The sequence below is a fragment of the Amia ocellicauda genome, chromosome 5 (assembly GCF_036373705.1).
Source record: "Amia ocellicauda isolate fAmiCal2 chromosome 5, fAmiCal2.hap1, whole genome shotgun sequence".
Taxonomy (NCBI): Eukaryota; Metazoa; Chordata; class Actinopteri; order Amiiformes; family Amiidae; genus Amia; species Amia ocellicauda.
In genome coordinates this window covers 32,284,219-32,304,082 of record NC_089854.1, presented here as the reverse complement: position 1 = coordinate 32,304,082, position 19,864 = coordinate 32,284,219, and the positions used below count along the sequence as shown (strand labels likewise).

At 41.9% G+C, this 19,864-nt stretch overlaps 2 protein-coding genes across 2 annotated transcripts in view; both read right to left on the bottom strand.

The window, feature by feature from the left end:
• The window catches only part of LOC136750058 (alpha-N-acetylgalactosaminide alpha-2,6-sialyltransferase 2), a 32,054-nt gene extending 16,380 nt beyond the window's left edge, over positions 1-15,674 (bottom strand). The window contains exons 1-2 of the mRNA XM_066704816.1: positions 15,442-15,674; positions 993-1,482 (exon numbers count right to left, since the gene is read on the bottom strand). Of these exons, the coding sequence (XP_066560913.1) occupies positions 993-1,482; positions 15,442-15,551 (600 nt within the window). The 5' untranslated portion in view covers positions 15,552-15,674. The remainder of the gene's footprint in view (positions 1-992; positions 1,483-15,441) is intronic.
• A 1,823-nt stretch (positions 15,675-17,497) lies between these two features.
• Positions 17,498-19,864, bottom strand: part of mxra7 (matrix-remodelling associated 7) — a 47,588-nt gene continuing 45,221 nt past the window's right edge. Inside the window, exon 4 of the mRNA XM_066704811.1 lies at positions 17,498-18,337. Coding sequence (XP_066560908.1) covers positions 18,223-18,337 — 115 coding nt within the window. The 3' untranslated portion in view covers positions 17,498-18,222. The remainder of the gene's footprint in view (positions 18,338-19,864) is intronic.

The following is a 19,864-nucleotide window of genomic DNA, read 5'->3' as shown; positions in this document are numbered from 1 at the left end:
ACTGAATTTGACAGGTGTGAGATGTGGGTGGTTAGATGAAACATGTCTGTGAACACGTGGCTCAATCGGTTTGACTGAATCACTGGTGTACAAGACCTACCTCGTGCTCTGTAGTTTAACAAGTTGCACATTGCTTCATAGGGGGTGATAATTGCATGAAATATCAATAAAATAAAACTATGTATAATTTATTATACAATTATTTAATTAAACTTTGTATTGATTTTGGGTTACTAGTGCATTTTTACTTTTGACAACACTGGTCATTTAACGGTTGTCTTATTTCAAGTTGCCAAGATATACAAGTTGAGCATTATAAGCAGAAGGTGAAGATGGGAGTGTTTCTGGCAACTACCTGTCCTAACATCCCCAGAGATAAGGATTATATTACTACATGTATCTTTACAGTAAAATTCCACTAAATTTCTTAAATTTAACAACCAGGATGGCATCACACCTCTGCTGTTTTAAAGAGTTTTGATCCAAGATCAACAATTCCAGTTGCATAATGGAGACCAGTTTTCAAACAAACTAGATCCAGCCAATAACTCCCATTTGATTCCTGTAATATAACAGTAATGACTGTATTTAATTTGCAACACATTAACTCCATGATGATGATGCCATAACTCCAGACAGACAGCAGCCTGGAAGTGACAAAATGACAAAGTGTCTTCTGCTGAGGAGACAGGCTAACACTGCAGCAGCCTGTAGACTGGACACTTAAAGACCCTGAATTTTGCTTATAGCAGAAGAAACACACTGACTTTATGCAATATAGAGGAAGCATGTTTGTTATCAGTTTCCTCAAGCAGTAATGTCTAAATCTTTGTGAATATGTATTTTTTTTTTTTAATAACTGTTTTGCCTTTTATCAACTGCAATGCTCTTTTGTGCACTGGGACGCAATCACATAGCACAAGTAGCAGTGTGCCTGTCTCCATCATGGAGTACAGTTGTGTAATTTTAAAAATTGAAGGGAGGTTTCTCACCGTCTGTCTTGGCTGGGGTTCCCTAAGGTAGATATCCTCAAAATCCCATTCTGGCATCTTCTTAAAGTCATTTTTATTCATGGGCGGCACAAGTGTAGGGGTCACGAGCACAGGAAGCACTTTCTGAATGGTGTTTGCAGTTGTTTTTGGTTTATTTTTGGAATTTGTTGTTGTGGCAGCTTTAGTGGTTTTGGCTTTGGTGGTCCTAGGAGAGGCAGTAGAGGCTTTGGTTGTTTTAGGTTTGGGCTTTGCTGGTGTACTTGGTTTGTCCTTTGCAGTTAAAGTTGTTACCACTTTAGGAGGGTTATCTTGGAGCTTTGCATTAGGACCATGATTGGGCTTCTCATTTGCTTGTGACAACATGCCAGGCTGTGTGTCCTGCTTGTGTTCCTGGCCTTTCTGTGCAGCATCCTGGTTCTTTATAACAGGAGCTGGTTCACCTGTCTTTTCTGTGGAAGAAACTGCTGACCAAGTCAGGGAAACTCGGTCCCTTGTGTTGAAGGAAGGGAAAAAAGTGAAAGGTTACATTTATTAATTAGGTTTTCTCCCACTGGAAAGATCCATGAATATTTGCATGCTATAGGATCTATCCCAAAGCTAAATCAAAATACTTCATAAGATTTCTGTGCTTGTTAGCTGGCAACACAAACTTTATAACTACCTGTCCTAAGATCCCCATAGATAAGGATTATATTACTACATGTATCTTTACAGTAAAATTCTGTTTTAAAGTGATAAGGGAGCCTGTCCTGAGGTGACTGCTAGGGGGCCTTGCAACAACTCCAGAAAGTAATCCCAGGGGCCCCACAAGGCCACACCTGGGCCACCCAGGAGCGAGGACCACAGTCAAGCTCTTACTGGGATCTGTCTAGAACAGTGGTTTTGAAACCGGTCCTGGTGCCCTGCTGGTTTTTGTTCCACCCGAGGAACTTAATTACTTAATTAATTAATTTAACAGTATATCGTGTTGTTAGTTCAATTAAGGATTCAATTAAGCAATTAAGACCTTGGTTGGAACAAAAAACAGCAGGGCAGGGGGTACACCAGGACCGGTTTGAAAACCACTGGTCTAGAATCAGCATATACAAAGCGGGGCTACACAGGTTAACTCTTACGCCCTCCGCTTACAATTGCGAGGCCAGCTGCTCTACTAGTGCAGCTAGGAGCGAGGCTGTAATCTACTTGCACAATATTTGGCACAGGCAATCAAGCAACTTGTGTGGCCTCCGCGCATTATCATGGCATTGGACCCCTGATCCAATCCAACAGGAGCGGGGCCACAGACCCACTGAAAAACAACAATAATACACAGCCAACAATATGTACAGTATTTCATGGCAGCAGGAACATTCATGCTGTCAGTCTGGAGCACAGGAGCATCCTACTCAACTGAACAGTACAGAGTGGAGAGCTCCACTGTGCTGACAACTTAAAATGTCACACAAACTAACTATATACACCGCGGGGCACAGGACCACCAGGAGAAGGGGGAACATGTAAAAGAGACAGCGTGACCACACGTGGGATAGTGCATTGATTCCCTAAGGGTTTCTGACCGATCTTGGATGGAGAACTCTAGTGGGCAGTGAGTGGACTCACTTAAGCTTAGTTGAAGCTAAGAGATCCACTTCCGCTCTGCCGAACCAGCTACACAGTTGCTGTATCATATGCGGGTGGAGGCACCATTCAGAAACCAGAGGGCCTCCCCAAGAGAGGAGGTCCGCCACCGTGCTGGACAGGCCGGGGAGGTGAACTGCTCTGATGGAGCGGAACCATGGCTGAGCTCACAGAAGCAGACAGGGTGCTAGACAGTATAGTATGCGCAACCGGAGACCTCCTTGCCTGTTGATTTAGGCAACCACCACTGTGTTGTCCATCTGAACCAGCACGTCTGTCCCATAGGACTGGCAGGAAATAACACTGTCCAAGGAGCACTGCTTGTAACTCCAGGACATTGATATGGAGGGCCCGTGCTAGCTCCATCCACCTGCCTTGGACACCACATCCACACATCCATTGCAGACTACTCCCCAACCTTGTTTGGAGGCATCTGTTTTCATGACTGCTCATTGACAGACTGGGCCCAGGGGCACACCAAGGGTCAAATTGTGAGGTTTCTGCCACCAACGGAGCGCCTTCCAGCACGCCGGAGTGACTGTGACTCTGCGTGCTCGATCACGGCAAGGGTGTATCCTGAGAGACCTGAACCAACACTGCAGCAGCCTCAATTGGAGGAGGCCGAAAGGGTAGGGTCTGTGATGCAGCCGCTAGGAGGCCCAGCAGCTTCTGGCAAAGGGATACCCTGACACAAGCTCTCAGTCAGACGAGGGAGAGACACGTGTGTATGGAGGCAACTCTCTCTGGCACCAACGTGGCAAGCATTGCAACAGAATCAAGGAGCAGTCAGAGTTGGCGTCAAGTGGCTCTTCTCTTGATTGACCTGGAGGCCCAATTCGGAGAAGCAGCCTAGAATCAGGTTCGTGTGGCTCTGAACCTGTTCCCTCGAGTGAGAACAAACCAGCCATGTTAGGGGGCTAACATGACGTCCATGCACTTGGCAAAAGTGCGTGGGGCTAGCAGCAGGCCGAAGGGGAGAACAGCAAACTCAAATGCTCGTCCTTTGAAGGCGAAGCAGAGAAACTTTCTTTGTACCTTAGCAATTGGTATGTGAAAGTATGCATCTTTCAGATCCACCGTGGTGAACCAGTCGCCGGGCTTGATGGCCTGGGACATGGTATGCAGGTTGAGCATCTTGAAGCACAACACCTTGAGGTGGTGGTTCAGGTGCCTCAGATCCAAGATGGGACAGAAACTGCTATCTTTCTTGGGCACTAGGAAGTATGGGAAATAGAATCCCTCGTGCTGCCCCGGCGGGGGCACTTCATGGATTGCTCAGTTCTCCAGGTGAGTGGTGATTTTGACGCAAAGCACCACACACTGCAACTGGTCCCTCACTTGGAAGGGGGGTGGATGTGTTCGAAACTTTAGGGAGTAGCTGATATAATTTGGAGCACCCAAGAGTTTTGGGTGCAGAGTTGCCAATTTGAGAGTTGCTGGGGGGTGTAAGGGTGGGTCAGAGTTTGCTGGCCGCTTCGCGGCTCAGGTGGTGGGGGAGGCGGGGGAGGAGGCGGAGCCTGGGGGGGTGCTTGCCTATCAGAGAGACACTGGCGGAGGTTGGCAGGAGGGCGGGGCTGTGGCCTGGGAGCCGTGATCGTGGGGGCCTCCACATCGGTGAACTACCGCAGGCTGCCTATACTGCTGGGCCTGGGGTGCAATGGGGTAAACCCGGGCCAGCTGCAGGGACTGCTCTCTCTTTTGGAGGGTGTGTGAGAGCATCTCCTCCACAGAGGGGCCAAAAGCGAAGTCGGGCAAGATGGGGGCGTCCATGAGGCAGGTCCTGTCTGCCTCAAGAATCCATCGTGTCTGGGATAGCCAGAGCTGGCGGCGCACCGCCACAATGACTGCCAGAGATCACCCATAGCACTTTTCCACCGACAAGGAGTTGGTGCTGGAGCCGGAGCCGGTGCTCGGCCTGGGAACCAGCTGATGTTTTTGGGAACCAGCCCGCTTTTCCACCGGTTTGGGAACCGAACGCTGACGTCACTGGTGTGGGTGTTCCCAAGCGTGGAGTAGAAGTGGAGAAACACAGCAATAATAATCAGCACCGAGGACTACGACTTTAAACCCTATTTAACCTCACAATCAAACTCATTGTCAAAAGCAAAATAAAAAACGCGAGATCACATGTAGACAAGCAAACTATACGAATATGCTAAGATATTGTATTGATTTTTAATCATGCATTAAGGGATTTACACCGATTCGCTATTTCAAACACTTTTACTGTATTGAATAAAATACAAGTTAGAGTTAACATGCATTCGTCACCGCGCACACAGTTCATTATGAATATACTTTGTATGAGTGGATACATTTTCATTCATTTTTGTGGCGTATTTTTACTTTTATTCTTGTTTAAAACACAATGATTATAGGCTAGCCTATTGATTATGGATGTGGCTGTTTTCGGGTATTTGCGGCGCAGTCGTGGCAGATCAATAAACTGTCGGATGATCTCAGGTGATGTTAATGGTTTGATGGGAAATTGTGCTTATTGATGAAGTCTGTGATGATGGTCCCAAATCATTGTTGCATTGTCCCTGTTGCCAGACATGCAGCAATGCTCTTATGTGTTGAAAGTCGCCCTGGATAAGAGCGTCTGCTAACAAATACACAATAATAATAATAATAATTATAATAATAATAATAATAATCCATTGTCAGCACTGCTGGCGTGTGAGCACAAAGCGCATCACTGTAACAGATCTTACTGTGTATTTGATCTTCTCTTACTGTACAATATGTATGTTTTTTGTAATTTGCCCTGTGCTAAGAAAATTAATTTATTCATACATTATTAATCATGCGCAAACCAACCCAGGACACGTGACTCGTAGGGGCGCTGGATTCGGCGTCACACCGGACCAGTTAATGACCAGTTAATTAACAAACAACATTTCTGTTCAATCTATATCATCGCATTAACTCTCATCATGATAATAATATCGCTGTAACACGTCTTTCCTGTCACGGAAGCTGCGCTCAGTCATCTCTCATTGCTGCCATTTGCCGACTCCTAACTAGTTATTGACCTGGTGAGACCATATTGTTACTGTAGTGTCTCTCTGACAGACCGCTGTTTGCTGCTGATTTTGCTCATTTTTAATCAAAACTCTCCTGACTGCTCGCGTCTCTGCTGGCATTTTAAACATAGCGGCTGCACTCCGGCAAATCACTTTTTGTGGAGACGTCTTTACCCGCCCCCGGCCCCTGATGTCACTGGTTCTTAGGTTCCAGACCAGCAAGTTTTTGGTGCCAGAAAAAGTGGCTTCGTGCGGCACCGAGCCAGTTCTTTTGCGGTGGAAAAGCAAAAAATGGTTCCAAATTAGGCACCGGCTCCGAACTAGCACCGGCTCTTTGGTCGGTGGAAAAGCGCACCCAGTCACCCTTGCCCCTTGACGCAACACCGTCACCAGCTGGTCATCCGCCATCGCTATCTCCGAGATAGGGGGTAGGGTTGATGATGTGTCATCATGCTCCGAGGGCTCAGCCAGCTGGGCCAAATACAGTTCCTGAGGCGAGCTGCTTGGGCTCCTGCCCTTTGGAGCAGCGTCTCCATGAAGCGACACTGCCTCTTGGGGCAGGCCAGGTCGCGTGGCTCCACAGACAGGGAGGTAGGGAGACGAGCAATGTGATGGTGGAGTTGACCCGCTGGAAGTCCCACTTCTGCCGCACCCTGGGTCCTGGCATAAGCCTCCCCTCTCCTGCCTAGGGCGGGGGCTGTTGCCAGATGGTCCCAGGTGGCCTTCAGTTCATCGAGGAGGTCAGGCAGCAGCGGGAGGGCCCGTGTGGGGCAGGATCAGAGGGACAGGGGAGTTGGAGACACTCCACAGCCCTCTGAATCACCACCCAGAACTCCCAGTCCTGTCCCGCAGGAGGAATGTCCTTGCTCAACGGAGGAGGATGGGTGGGTGAGACCAGCTCCTCCTCCATGAGCTCTGCCTCAAGCTCTGAGTCTGCATGCGGACCCAGAGTCAGGCGGTCCTCCTCCCAGGTGACATGTCTACTGCCCTCATTCAGGGATGGGGTAGACAGACTCCCCTCAGACTCCAGCAGCGTGTTGTTGGCTGGCGGTGGAGCGTCATGGTGTGGGGGGGGTCGGCACCTGTTGCGCTGGTGGGAGGTTGGGCAGAGCCTGTGGGCTTCGCTCTGCTGCTCTTTCCTGTTGTTCATGTGCTTGGGCGGGGGTGCGCACCACAGGGGGAGCAGCTGCCAAGGCGAGTAGGGTATTGCTGCAGACCCAGAGACATTACAATGTGGGAGGAGTAACTGTCAATCATTTTGTATGCAGCCAATCTCTTTGCAGAAAATGCTTGTCACTTTTTATGCGACCAATCACCTGCAGAAAATGCTTGTCATTTTTTATGTGGACAATCACCTTCTTAATTTCTTTGTAAGCGCTTCAAGGAAGAGGGAGATAAATAATCTTCCTCGTGTCAGATCAAATGACATGTTTACACTCCGTGAAATTGAATGTCAGTTGCCAGTGATGTATGTAACTTGATAATATTTAATGTAATATGATATACAATTATGGTAAAGATGCACATTACATGACTCACTTTTTAAAAATTCGTTTTGTATTATGTATTATGTGAATGTTACTTTGATGAGTTTAGCATGGAAATACATCATGTAAATGCACATCATTACATATGTTCCCTGTATTAGCTGGGTTTTAGGCAAATTGTCTATTCCAAATTAAACCTTATGGTTAATATACGTGAACGTATTAAGTTTAGCTCATGTGCCAGATTCACTTTACATATACAGTATTATGTGAACTGTAATGTTTTAATCTTCAGTTAATAAAAGTATGACGTTCTTCATTAATGTGAAATCAGTCCTCTAATTTCTGTGTTAATATTGGCCATCTGGGTTTATAGTTTGCAAAAACTATTTTCTATATTTACATTTATTATTAGTTACAGTATACAATTCAAACTCATTACCATTACCATTAATGCGAGTTAAGCTCTCTGTTTGCACAGTGTTTATTTCTGATGTCAGAAGTGATTTGGCACAAGGGCTGACATGTTTGCATTATATATTAACAAGTAGGTCTGGTTTGGGATGCGAGATTAGCCTACAGGACCTACACTTGGAGCTCTCTAGAGTGTACTTATACTTAGATAATTTTACTTTCATGTAAAGTGTTTACAGTGAGGGTCAATATGCTTTTCAAAACTCAACTCGTCAAAATGTAATTTTAACCATAACGTCACATCGTTTTGTTTGTCCTATCAAACTAGCCTTGCTTAAAGCTAACTTCGATTGCTTTTAAGAATATATATATTGCAAATTATTGGAAAAATAATATACAAGTTATTAAAACCCATCTACTAACATCAACGCATGTTAAGTTACAATGCTTCAGTTGAAGCAACCCTTTGGATCCTAGTGAATCAGGCACCCCGAGCACTTCCAGTAACAGTGTAGACTCTCAGCAGGAGACAGTCCCGGGAAGTAAAGTCACTGACATAAAATGTGTTTGTTTATCTTCGTTTATTGAAAGTTTCACACAGCCTTTTACAAGCAATATTTCAAAGGAGTTTCGGGGCCGTCCCGAACCTGGATAATATTTTCTTGGCATATGTCCAGGGGCAGTTCCGAGACACGTGAAGCAATAATTCATGAGGTATTCTTTATAATTAGGGAGACAATATTTAATCCAGACATGGAAGCACTGGTACCAAGGACACAGCACACACTATGCTGATAAGAACACGTTATATAGTTTCGGTTCGTTAAAACTAAAGAATGTCCACGGCAGTAGAAATGATCTCTATCTGCCAAAGAGATAAGTCTGAGCAGAGAAATCCTAATAAGAACAAAGAAACCCTTATAAGAGCAAGTTTTAACTAGTAACTTACTGGAAAGTGTATGTACAATACATAGGGGGCAATTTTACCCCAACAACGCAATTCTTAGAAACACACCAGGACCCCGTTCCTCATAGATGCTAACCAAGTTAGCCAGATAACTTTCAGTATCATTTGACAGAAGTGTCTTTTTCCTTTCCTCAAAGCAAGTTTAATGTCCAGCTGAGTAAATTATCATAGGAGATAGTTTGACTTAAATTATCATATTAACCGAATCCGGCTGATTAGCCTGAATTACTTAAACCAGGTAGGAGGAATGGGGCCCATGACATATTTGTTTCCTCCCTCCTCTTTGTTTTTCCTGCAGCCTTATATTTATATACGAGAAAGACGATTGGCCGCATACAAAATGACAGAAAAGCATCTTCTTGCATCAAAAATGACTCACAAATATCTTCTGCAGATGATTAGCCGCATAAAACGTGATTGACAAGCATTTCCAGTGAAGTGATTGGCTGCATACAAAATGATTGACAGTTACTCCTTCCACATTCCAATGTCTCCGGGTCTGCAGCAATACATACTTGGCCAAGGCAGGTGCAGTCCCTAGCCATAGTGGGAGATCGCAAGGCACAGCGACAAGTGGAACGCCTAGCGGGCTCGCCACTGTAAGTGCATCTCCACTTGTTTATGGCAATGTTTATTAACACGAGGGCACTGCAACACCAACCAGACGCAACTTTGTTGTTGCTGGACAGAACCCTGTATATTCAAAACACCAGGTGTAGGATGCATGTGCCACGCAGGCCTGTAGTCTCCATGTGTGCTGAGGTTTCTGGGGACACCAGGTGATGCAGGGTATGGGGGCCGAGGGGGCGGAGGGGGCTGAGGGTTGTAGGCCACAAGCCGAAGCGGGGTCTAAAACTGAGGCCTGCACACACGGACAAGGAGGCATAGCAGAGCTCAATTCCTGCAAGCTGAGAGAGCGAGATCTCCTACAGCTGCAGCCGCGGGCTGTAGTGCCGTCACGCAGACAAGATCTATTATGACACACTGAGGCTTAGGTTGGGCAGCCAGGCCTCAGATTTTACTGCCGCTGCTAGTGCTCCTGCTGTGGAGGAAAAAACCCTATGGACAAAAAACCAACACAGCAAGCAGTCAGAATATATATGGCACTATATAGATAAGACTATTATTTTTAAAAGGCTCTTCTTGTGAACCAAAACCAAAACGGAACATAATCGGGATTAATAATTAAACAGACTGATGATGATGTGTAGCGAAAGACAGTGGAAGAACAACAACACTATGAATTGAAGCCAGCAAGATTAAATACGCAGTTTGAATGTCTATTGCAAACACAGACACTGAGAGCTCGCGTCCTCAGGTCCAGCGAAATGGCAAAAGAGGACTGTGACGTCCTCTAGGACCAAAAGGAAAGGATCCAAGTGCAGGCTTTTATAGTTGAAGCAGATAATACAATAAGGGCAAAACGAGAGAGCATAAACAGGGACAGTCCAGGTCAAACGATCAAACGAACAGGCTAGTAGGGAGATCCGAAAGGGCTAAATGAGAGAAGGAAGCAAGAGGTCAAAAATACACAGGAAGGCAATCAAGAAACAAGGCTTAGAAATGATCCAGGAGAGAATGCAAGACTTCGCGATGAATCTAGGAAACAGAGGGGTTTAAGTACTGTGAAGGAGAGAGGGATTGAACGAGGTGAATGAAGGATTGACCAATGATAGGAGAGGAGGACAGAACAGGTGCACCTGGTAGGGAAGAATGTGGAAAGACTGGTTTGACTGGATAAAGGAAAGGAGAAGCACTAAACTAGTATTCGGGAGAGGGAGACCTCTGGTGGTGAACTAAGGTAGAAACAAGGGAGACCGTGACAAGGACGAACCTGCGCTGACGTTACGTTTTATAGAACAGGACGTGCAAGGGATCTGTTCTGAGTGACGAGCGCAGGGGCCAATGGCAGCTTTGATAGAATGACGTTTTCGATCGGGTTCCTACGGAAGTGCGCAGAAACCCCTGCCCCTTGGGCAGTGCTTCTGACTTGAAAGATAACTGTAAGCCGCCCTGGATAAGGATGTTTGCCAGCTCCGGCTGCAGCTTTTCATAATGTTGTAATGAGCCAACCCAGCCCGACAGGAGAGCCGATCCTCCCAGGATGCTGTGAACAGAATTCCGGTGTGGACACTGAGGAGCAGACCCATATCAACAGCGCGCATATTAAATTGAATACAGCATTGCATTTTAGTCCTCTTTGTATAGCCCTATTCACACTGAAATGCTGGAACTTTTGCCTGATTTTTCCCCCCCATTGCCCCCCATTCACACTGGGTTTGAATTGCCGGCAAGGATGCATTCACACAGAAAACAGACTGCCGGTGTTCAGTCGAAACATCCTACCCGTCAAGTTTTCCTACTTAATGCTAATGCGCACATGGTATTTGCGTCATTTTTGTTAGGATTTTGGAGAACGCCCATATATCCGTGCTACCTGGACAGCATTGGTTTGCTGCATTTGTTTTTGTTAAACGGTTAATATATTTAAACTTAATTTTTAAAGCATATATTTATAATTGCAAAAGCATGATATTTAAATTCTGTCATTGTTATTTAGTTGTTTTGGGTCGGGTTGTCCAAGTAGCCAAACTTTGGTGATACCAGTACACGTTTAGGTCTTAGTTATACCGTTATTGCTAGGCGCTAGCGATAGGTCTATATAAACACTGATGACTTGCTGCAGAAATGCCTATAATTGAATTGATTCGTCCTAATTTTTGACGTTGTTAAAAGAGGCAGATTTACAAACTATTTTCACTGAGGGGAGACGTTTCTATCATTACTAGTCTAATGTGTAACATTGGCTTCATTCGTCTATACACGTGTTGTGCCCATTGGTAAACTATTTACTAAGACCTTACTGATGGCTACACCACACATTGTCCTTACTTTTGATCGTTTGTACAATTTTTTAAATTTAAATTTAACACTATAAGACACTCAATTGCACGTTATCATTACATTTACACTTGTGTGTATTACATTTCAACGAAAATATTGCATCTATTTCTGTGTATTAGTCTACCCTCAGGAAATGTGTCCAGTGTGGAAGTTCTGGTAATCTACAATCCTGATATCAAGTAAGATCATTCTGAAAACATACAGTACTGGCTCAGATGACTAAAAATGGTTAACTTAAGGTACAATGTGACATTTGCAGCAGATGGGCACATTTTGAATGTCTATAATTTTATATAGGCAAAACAATCACCATTCGGCAGCGCAACACTGATTATAATTTTCACAAGTATAGCAGCCTATTGTTGTGTCTGTATTACTGCATACAGTGTGTTTAATAGACAGCTGGATGCCTCACTATTCACACTGTTGAATTAATGAATTGCTTTGCTGGTCAGATCTGCACACATTCTGCACAACGTGAACACACCCGTGTATTATTTGGTTGTATCAGAAGTAGTCAAATGTGTTAGACTACATGTAGTATTGCCGTCTTTATTATTTTAATTTTTTATTGGCAGACGCCCTTATCCAGGGCAATACAAAGTGCAAAACTACACTACAGTTCTAAGCATAATGCAATTTACAACATCAAATTTACACACGTGTATAGGAAATATAAAGTAAACAATACAATGTAGTCATATGTATGTTATTGTCGCGTCATGCTGCCATTTCTTATATGCACTAATCATGTAAAATGTAAATGTAAAGGTGAATCAAGAACACGAGTCCGAGTGACGAGCTGCGCAGTTTGTACACAAGACAGCGAGCAGCAGCGCAGACGGATACACTGTGTCACAGCAAACAGCGAGCCGATTGCGTTTGAAACGAACCCAGTGTGAGGGGTAACACGTTTGCCTCTATATAGATATTATATTTCGCATGATTTATTGGTATATAACATCTGACATGTGTGACAATAGTTAGCATTACATACGCCGACCTGTTGGTTCATCAGTAACACTCAGAATTGCTGCGACTATATTATTTTCAAGCCGGTGCGTTTCTCGTTTCGGTCACAAGTTCCTGTTCAAAGGCGGCTCAACCTCGTGTTGTGCTGGAAAAATGCGCCGCTTTTCTGAGCTGAGGCTCTGCGTCCACACGCAAGGACCTGTCATTTGTAGGCAATTATTTTCCTGCGCATTGTGTCAGTTGAATGGGGTTTCTAACTTCGTTTGTGGAAAAAGTGGTCAGCTAAATTGAATAATGTGATTTGTTAATAATTCTTAGTTTAGGAAGGGAATAAATAATGATGATAACATTACAGTGACGAACTAGCAGCCTTTTTTACATTCAGACAAACATGTTCAAATCTATAGATTTATCTATGACATTTTACACTAGAACAATACACAGTTGTTAAAATGAGATGGTCAAGTACCGATCAAGATTGTAATATTGATTTCCAGAGACTGGCATCAGTGAGTGCAGAAACACGAGCACGACGTCGCAGGAAGAGTTCTGCCGCAGTTACAGGATTTGTGTGTTTAGTGCAGTGCTTTAATCTGTCGGTTAGTTTAATTTATTTATTTTAGTTAATGGCTTATTTGTCTATCAGTTCACATTAATTGTTTCGTGTGTTCTTTGTGTACTGACAGTAGCCGACTCGCCTGTCATAAAATCGAGCGGAAAGTCGTGACATCGCTGAGATCATTGCAGTTAACAGGTGTTTTTTCTTCTGCACTGGAAGATGCTGAAAAACACAGGGTTTGGTTTGAAAAGATATACTTAAATTACAGAGATTACAATAGCTCTGTGCTTTACGCTGATGTATGCATGTATGTAGGATATGTAACTATGTATGTATGTTTTTATGTATTTGAGATGCAAATAAATAGGCTTATACATGTTGTTTACTATGCAGTTTTATTTCCGTCAATACACGAACCGTGATCAATGCCCAAGCTAATAACTACAACGTAAACTAGTGTAACTGTTTCTTGTACCTTAATATAATCATATACTTCACAAGCTGAGCGTTAATATTTCAACAATACAGACCAACCCGCATCATATTAATAAGACACTTGCTTTTCTTTTCTTTTATTTCTCCTTAGTATTGTTACTGTTTTGTTATTTGTTTGATACTTATGTTGTGTTGAAATCCCAGTGTTAATAATAGTGTTGGTTCAACACTAAAAAGATTATATTTTTATTGATACTTTGAGCGTTAAACCATCTTGAGAGTCAGTGTTAATGCTGGGTGTCTAAAGAGTGTTGATTTTACTGTACTGGTGTAAAACCAAATAACTTACCAAACCCACAATGCACTGTGGTAGTTTCCTGAAATAGTTTTTTCTTAATAATTGTATACATGTTAATTATTGTAAAGGAATTACTGTTTGTGGGTAAAATGTGTCTTTACCCACGAATATAATTGTGTTGTCCGAATGTTCTACCCTAACTTAACCCCCCACCTAAATCTTTGTCTGATGATCTGTTTGTGGTGGCGCTTCACAGCCAAGGGATCCCAAAGTGCGGCTCAGGGGCCAAATGCAGCCCTCAAGGATGTTTGGTGCGGCCCCCCAAAGCCAACCTTCATTAATCAAATGTATTATCAAAATAGTAACTACAATTAAAATATTTTATCAGTGACCGTTGATGAAATTTGAAAAATGTCGGTGCATAGTATTTTTTTTTTTTTTTTTTTTTTACTTCAACTTTAATTAAACTGGAGACCTGTATAAAACATATTGGATAAGCTGTAGGTGTGTATAAAAATGATTTTTTATAGCATTTTTAAAATCTGTTTTTCAGGTTTAATATACAGTGTAGAAATTCTACATAAATAATGTATTAATAGTACTATGACACATTTTGTGTTATTTTCTACACAATATGTGCAGGGTACATGAAAATAAAGTAATTTCAGCCAACAAAAAAACGATGTTTGGAGTTGTACAATTTTTTTTCTTCTACTGTTTTTGTATAGTTAACACAAAGAAAGTGTATTTTAGTTGGTTTCTTATCTACTCCCCCCAGATTAACTCTCTGTCATCACTCTCTCTTTCTGTGGTTGTTTGCATTTGCTGATTAAATTGGTGTTGAAGGAACGTTGACAATTCGACATTGATTCTATTTGCAAATCCAACCAATTTGCAACTAAATGTTGTATACATTAGATTACATTAGAAACAACGTTGAATATGCATTGAAAATTGATGATTCAACGTCGATTCCATTTGCAAATACAATCAATTTTCAATGAAATTTCAACGTTGCCTATCTAACCTGGAATTAATGTAGATTATTCGAAGTTGATCCTACGTCGATTCACCGTTGAAAATTCCACGTCGATTCCATTTGCAAATCCAATCAATTTTCAATGTATATTCAACGTTGAAATATGACGTTGAAACAACGTTGTTTCTAATGTATTTTGCCTGCTGGGCATGAACGCATCTGATCATCCAGAGTGTATAGAAGCAAATCCTGTGGTAACGCCATCTATAAAAGCAGAGTCAACAGGGGTACAATTTAATGTAGAAACAAAATGACGATGTTTTAACACCGAGGAGAGTTACATTTTAGAGTAAACACTGTAAGTGTTGAATAGCCCATACTGTTAAGTGTAATTAACACTGGTGAGAGTAGTGCAATTTTACATAAAATAATAAATACAAAAACACATATAAGAGTGGTTTTAGTTTGTTTCTAACTCTTCACTCCTACTCTGATGAAAGCGTTCATTTGACTCTGGGGAGTGAAGATTATATTAACAATTTTTCAGTGTTAAAATTAACACTGTTGGAGTTGTTTCAACACTGGCGAATTTACTGTGTACTAACAAATTTTAAAAGTGACATTTATTTAGTTTGGAGTAATACAAGTAATAGATATTTAAATGTTTTAAAAACTTTAAACGGCATTTACTTCATGTCGTTGAATGTATCCCATCAGATATTCCCATTACCCTTTGTTACAATGCCGTTAATTGGTCTACCATCTATTCAGCAGCCTAAATCATAACTCACCTAATGATCTTAAGCACCGGCTCTGTGGAGAAGAAGCCATAGCAGAAAATGCAGGACATTGTTCCCACCACGACGAGGAAGAAAAGTTTCTTTAAGGACAGATCCATCATTAAAATATAAAAAACGACAGCAAAATGTCAATGATCAGCGGGGCTTAGATATCAGTAGGATCAGTAGGTTTAGATAACACTGACTACTCAAGAGGCGAGGTCACCTTTGCTCCGACGTGAAATAAACGCCCAGTCGGAGGAGGGAAACACCGTTGCTACCATAACTCTTTAATAATTAACAATTCGCAGAGACCTGCTACACAAGCACGCTTTGATCTTCATACTAGGCAAATTAGCCAATATATACTGTCCAATACAGCCGAATATAGAGGAAGCGCTAGGGCCACCAGAGCAAAGCCTGTGTGTGTGTGTGTGTGTGTGTGTGTGGTGAGCAAGTACAAAATAATACTTTTAGAAATGAAAAATAAACCTATTATGGAAAAATAAAACTGCAAAGCAGACATGGACCATTTGCAAAACGGTCACATTAAAAATATTTGTATAATATCTATATTTCAAACCTGACAATTACAATGTTATACATTAAGATGATTTCAATAATCACTGTGGCTTCTTAACTAACACGGCGCTATCAATCTGCTCACAACCGCAGCCCAAGTGTTTCTGTGACTTCGCTGTGCTGCGCACGCAGTAGTGTCCGCACTCCTGCTCCATTTCATCAATCAGAAGTGCCAGGCATGACAGCAACATCACGTCATTTCAGTTACATTGTGATAAGGGAGTGCGAAATTATGTTAACTAACAGGACGCTAATTAAGGGTGCTCACTTTTCTATGCATCTCAGAGTGTATTTCAAAGGCTACAATGCACGCATAGTGAAAATAAACGAGCAACGAGATTACTAGTCAAGTGAATAATGCAATGTCATCATTTATATTTGTCCCATGAACTCTGCTTTTAAAAGTATTTTGGTCAGCTGGTTTGCAGTTTGTGTGTGTGTGTGTGTTGCATTTTGTGCTGTTTGCACCCGTGGTTGCTGTTGTGTTAATCAAATACAAAAAATCAAAATAAACATCCATCAGAATGGAAGAGGCAGAATATCTTTAAACCATAAAACATGAGACTTATTTGTGGGCACAGTTAATGTGTGTACATGCTGTATTAATGCATGGGCAAATATTAAAAATGTTACAAGTTTTTAATGTGCAACGATTATTAAATTAAATCAACTCATGTTTTTAGTTTTTTTCTTTCAATCTTCATCTTTTCAGGTTCTGCAGTTTTGAGTTTCCTTTTGTCTGGGTGACCATCACTGGGACAAAGGATGGGATTCAAAATCCTCTTTTAAAATAAAAACGTGGATGTTTAAATGAAGCATGACAGTTTTGCAAAACTAAATACTGTTTCTTAATTCCAATGATAAACATTAATTCTTATAACATTCAATGAAGACTTATACCATAGTAGATTATTAGAGATATTTATGTCTTACTGATTTGATCCGACACAAATTAATAATAATTGGCAAATAAAATATTGACCAGCAGTTTGTTGGGTTTAATCATAAAAATGAATATTGAACAGGATTACCCTTTTACTGTGTCCATATTCAACTAAGCAACAGGGTAATGCTTAATGAATTAACATGCTCATTGTTTCAGTTGAAGGGCAACTTCCTTTCACAAAGGATCCCAGGACTTTTGGTCTTAAGCCATGTGCCTTGAACAGATACCTAGAAAAGCTTAATGATCTGGCTGAGATTCAGAGTCTCAGTATCTATGTGAAAGATAAGATGAGCTTTTGAATCGGCCACAGGCCTCTGCAACGTAAATACATGCGTTGCAGTTATATGGAAATACAACAAAACAACCAACCATTAATTTAGCACCCTAGTTGTTATTTTTACTCATTCTATCATAATAAATGTGGGAAGGCCCATACAGATCAGTATTTTACTTTAGGGAGAACATTCAGAAAAACAAATTAAATTAACAAATTAAAACTACAAGCAAGACCTTTGTGCAATTATTCTCTTTATTGTATCAGTTAATGAAAAAAATAACAACTTTTGTCAAAAACTTATAGGTAATTAAAAATAAAGTGTAGCCCACATTTAGTTTTTTTTTTTTTTTTTTCTAATTCTGCCTCAGTACAGACACCCCTTGCAGATGCTTCACGATGCAGTGAAGTTTAGTGTGAGCAGAGAAAAGTCTTAATTCATGGAACAGCACTCAGAACTAATAAAAGGATACTCTGCTTGTTCCTGCTTCTGAGGATCTTAACTGGTCAAATCAAAAGACTGCTTTGATACTTTTTACCCATTTACCTTTTGTTGATTTTTTTATAAAAAATAAATAAAACAAAATCAGGATGCATGCATGCATATGATTTCATTTGGGTCAAAGTTTGTCTTTGTTTCATCTTATTTTCAGCATCCATTGTGGTCTGAGCACAGATCAGACATCTTCCCTCTACACTTTACACTAATTTACCTCACCTCTGTAGCTTTGTCATACTTTTATTATTCATCACTGCTCTAACCTGCGGGGGGGGGGGTTTGTGAAAAAGCAGACAAGATTCAATTTCAATCCAATCAAAAAGCACAGACCTTTAGCACAGCAGACTGTAATCAGCATCCTGATGTCAAGACACAGAATTTGGGGGTTTAGGCTGGTTGAGAATGCTCAACGTGGACTGGAAGGAGTTCGCAGTGTTCCCTAGCCTGTATCATCCCCATGGTTAAAGCAGAAGCCGAGCACCATGATGACTTCTAAATGGAGTAGAGCTTCAGCTGTTCCTCCACATCTCCCTCGGTCATCTCCCCGAAGGTGTCCTGGTTCTCCTTGAGCAGCCTGAAGATGGCTGCCAGCTGCTCCCGCTGAACTCTGAAAACACACACACCAGCAACCTGAGCCACTTCAAGCTCCACTGTAAACCCTTACATTGAGTCAGCTGGGAATGGAGTCATGGCGATTCATTCTCCAGATTACGGAGCAGGCAGATGTGGTCCTACACATACATTTCCACAGGCTCTGTTTGATGGTTTCAATCAAGGAGAATTTACAGCATCACAAGGAGGGGAATCTGGGTATTTGCGGTTAAGAAAACCCGTTTCAGTGAGAAATTCCACTCCATTGGAATAGATGTCTTGAATGCCTTATTTGCACAGCAGTGCCAGCATTTTAGAATTCCTACCCTGCCTAACATGATTAACATGATTTCTTAGTGATTTCCTCTTTTTCTCTCAGTTTACATTTGATAGTATTGTTTTCTCTTCAACAACATCGAGGCTGTGTTTCCGGGTAATTGGTGAGGATTGAGGGTTGCACAACTCTATTTGATTCAGCCAGCTCTGCAAAAATGAACTAAAGGCAATGTGAACAGTGACCTTTAACAAAAGGCAAATATGTCCCCCACAACATAAGTTATTTCATACATTTCCATGTTGAAAACACGGGTTAACACATCTGAATACAGCCTTGTACACGATGGGAGTGGATATGATCCCAATTCCTTAACCTAGCGGGTAGTTGTGAGAATAACATCTTGTTACAAATCTCTTCGGTAACAAGCTGCACCACGGCACAACTATGGAACAAGCATAGTTAAAGAGCAGAACTCCTAGGGTAAACTGATCAAGGTAAACCTGCACAAGGACATTTCCTGACCCTTCACTATGCATCTCGAAAATGTTTTTTTTTTAAAGGATAGCTGCCAGTCATTGAAAGTTAAGGATCATGCATCATTTAATTAAATTGTGCTGTTAATTGTAATCCTTTGGGTATGGCCCAGTTGTAAGGATTACCATAATTATTTTTATTAAAGACATTAAGCACATACAGTGAGGGGATTTGATCCCCTGCTGATTTTGTATGTTTGCCCACTGACAAAGAAATGATCAGTCTATAATTTTAATGGTAGGTGTCTTTTAACAGTGAGAGACAGAATAACAACAAATAAATCCAGAAAAACGCATTTCAAAAAAGTTATACATTGATTTGCATGTTAATGAGGGAAATAAGTATTTGATCCCCTATCAATCAGCAAGATTTCTGGCTCCCAGGTGTCTTTTATACAGGTAACGAGCTGAGATTAGGAGCACTCTCTTAAAGGGAGTGCTCCTAATCTCAGCTCCTTACCTGTATAAAAGACACCTGTCCACAGAATCAATCAATCAATCAGATTCCAAACTCTCCACCATGGCCAAGACCAAAGAGCTGTCCAAGGATGTCAGGGACAAGATTGTAGACCTACTCAAGGCTGGAATGGGCTACAAGACCATCGCCAAGCAGCTTGGTGAGAAGGTGACAACAGTTGGTGCGATTATTCGCAAATGGAAGAAACACAAAATAACTGTCAGTCTCCCTCGGTCTGGGGCTCCATGCAAGATCTCACCTCGTGGAGTGTCAATG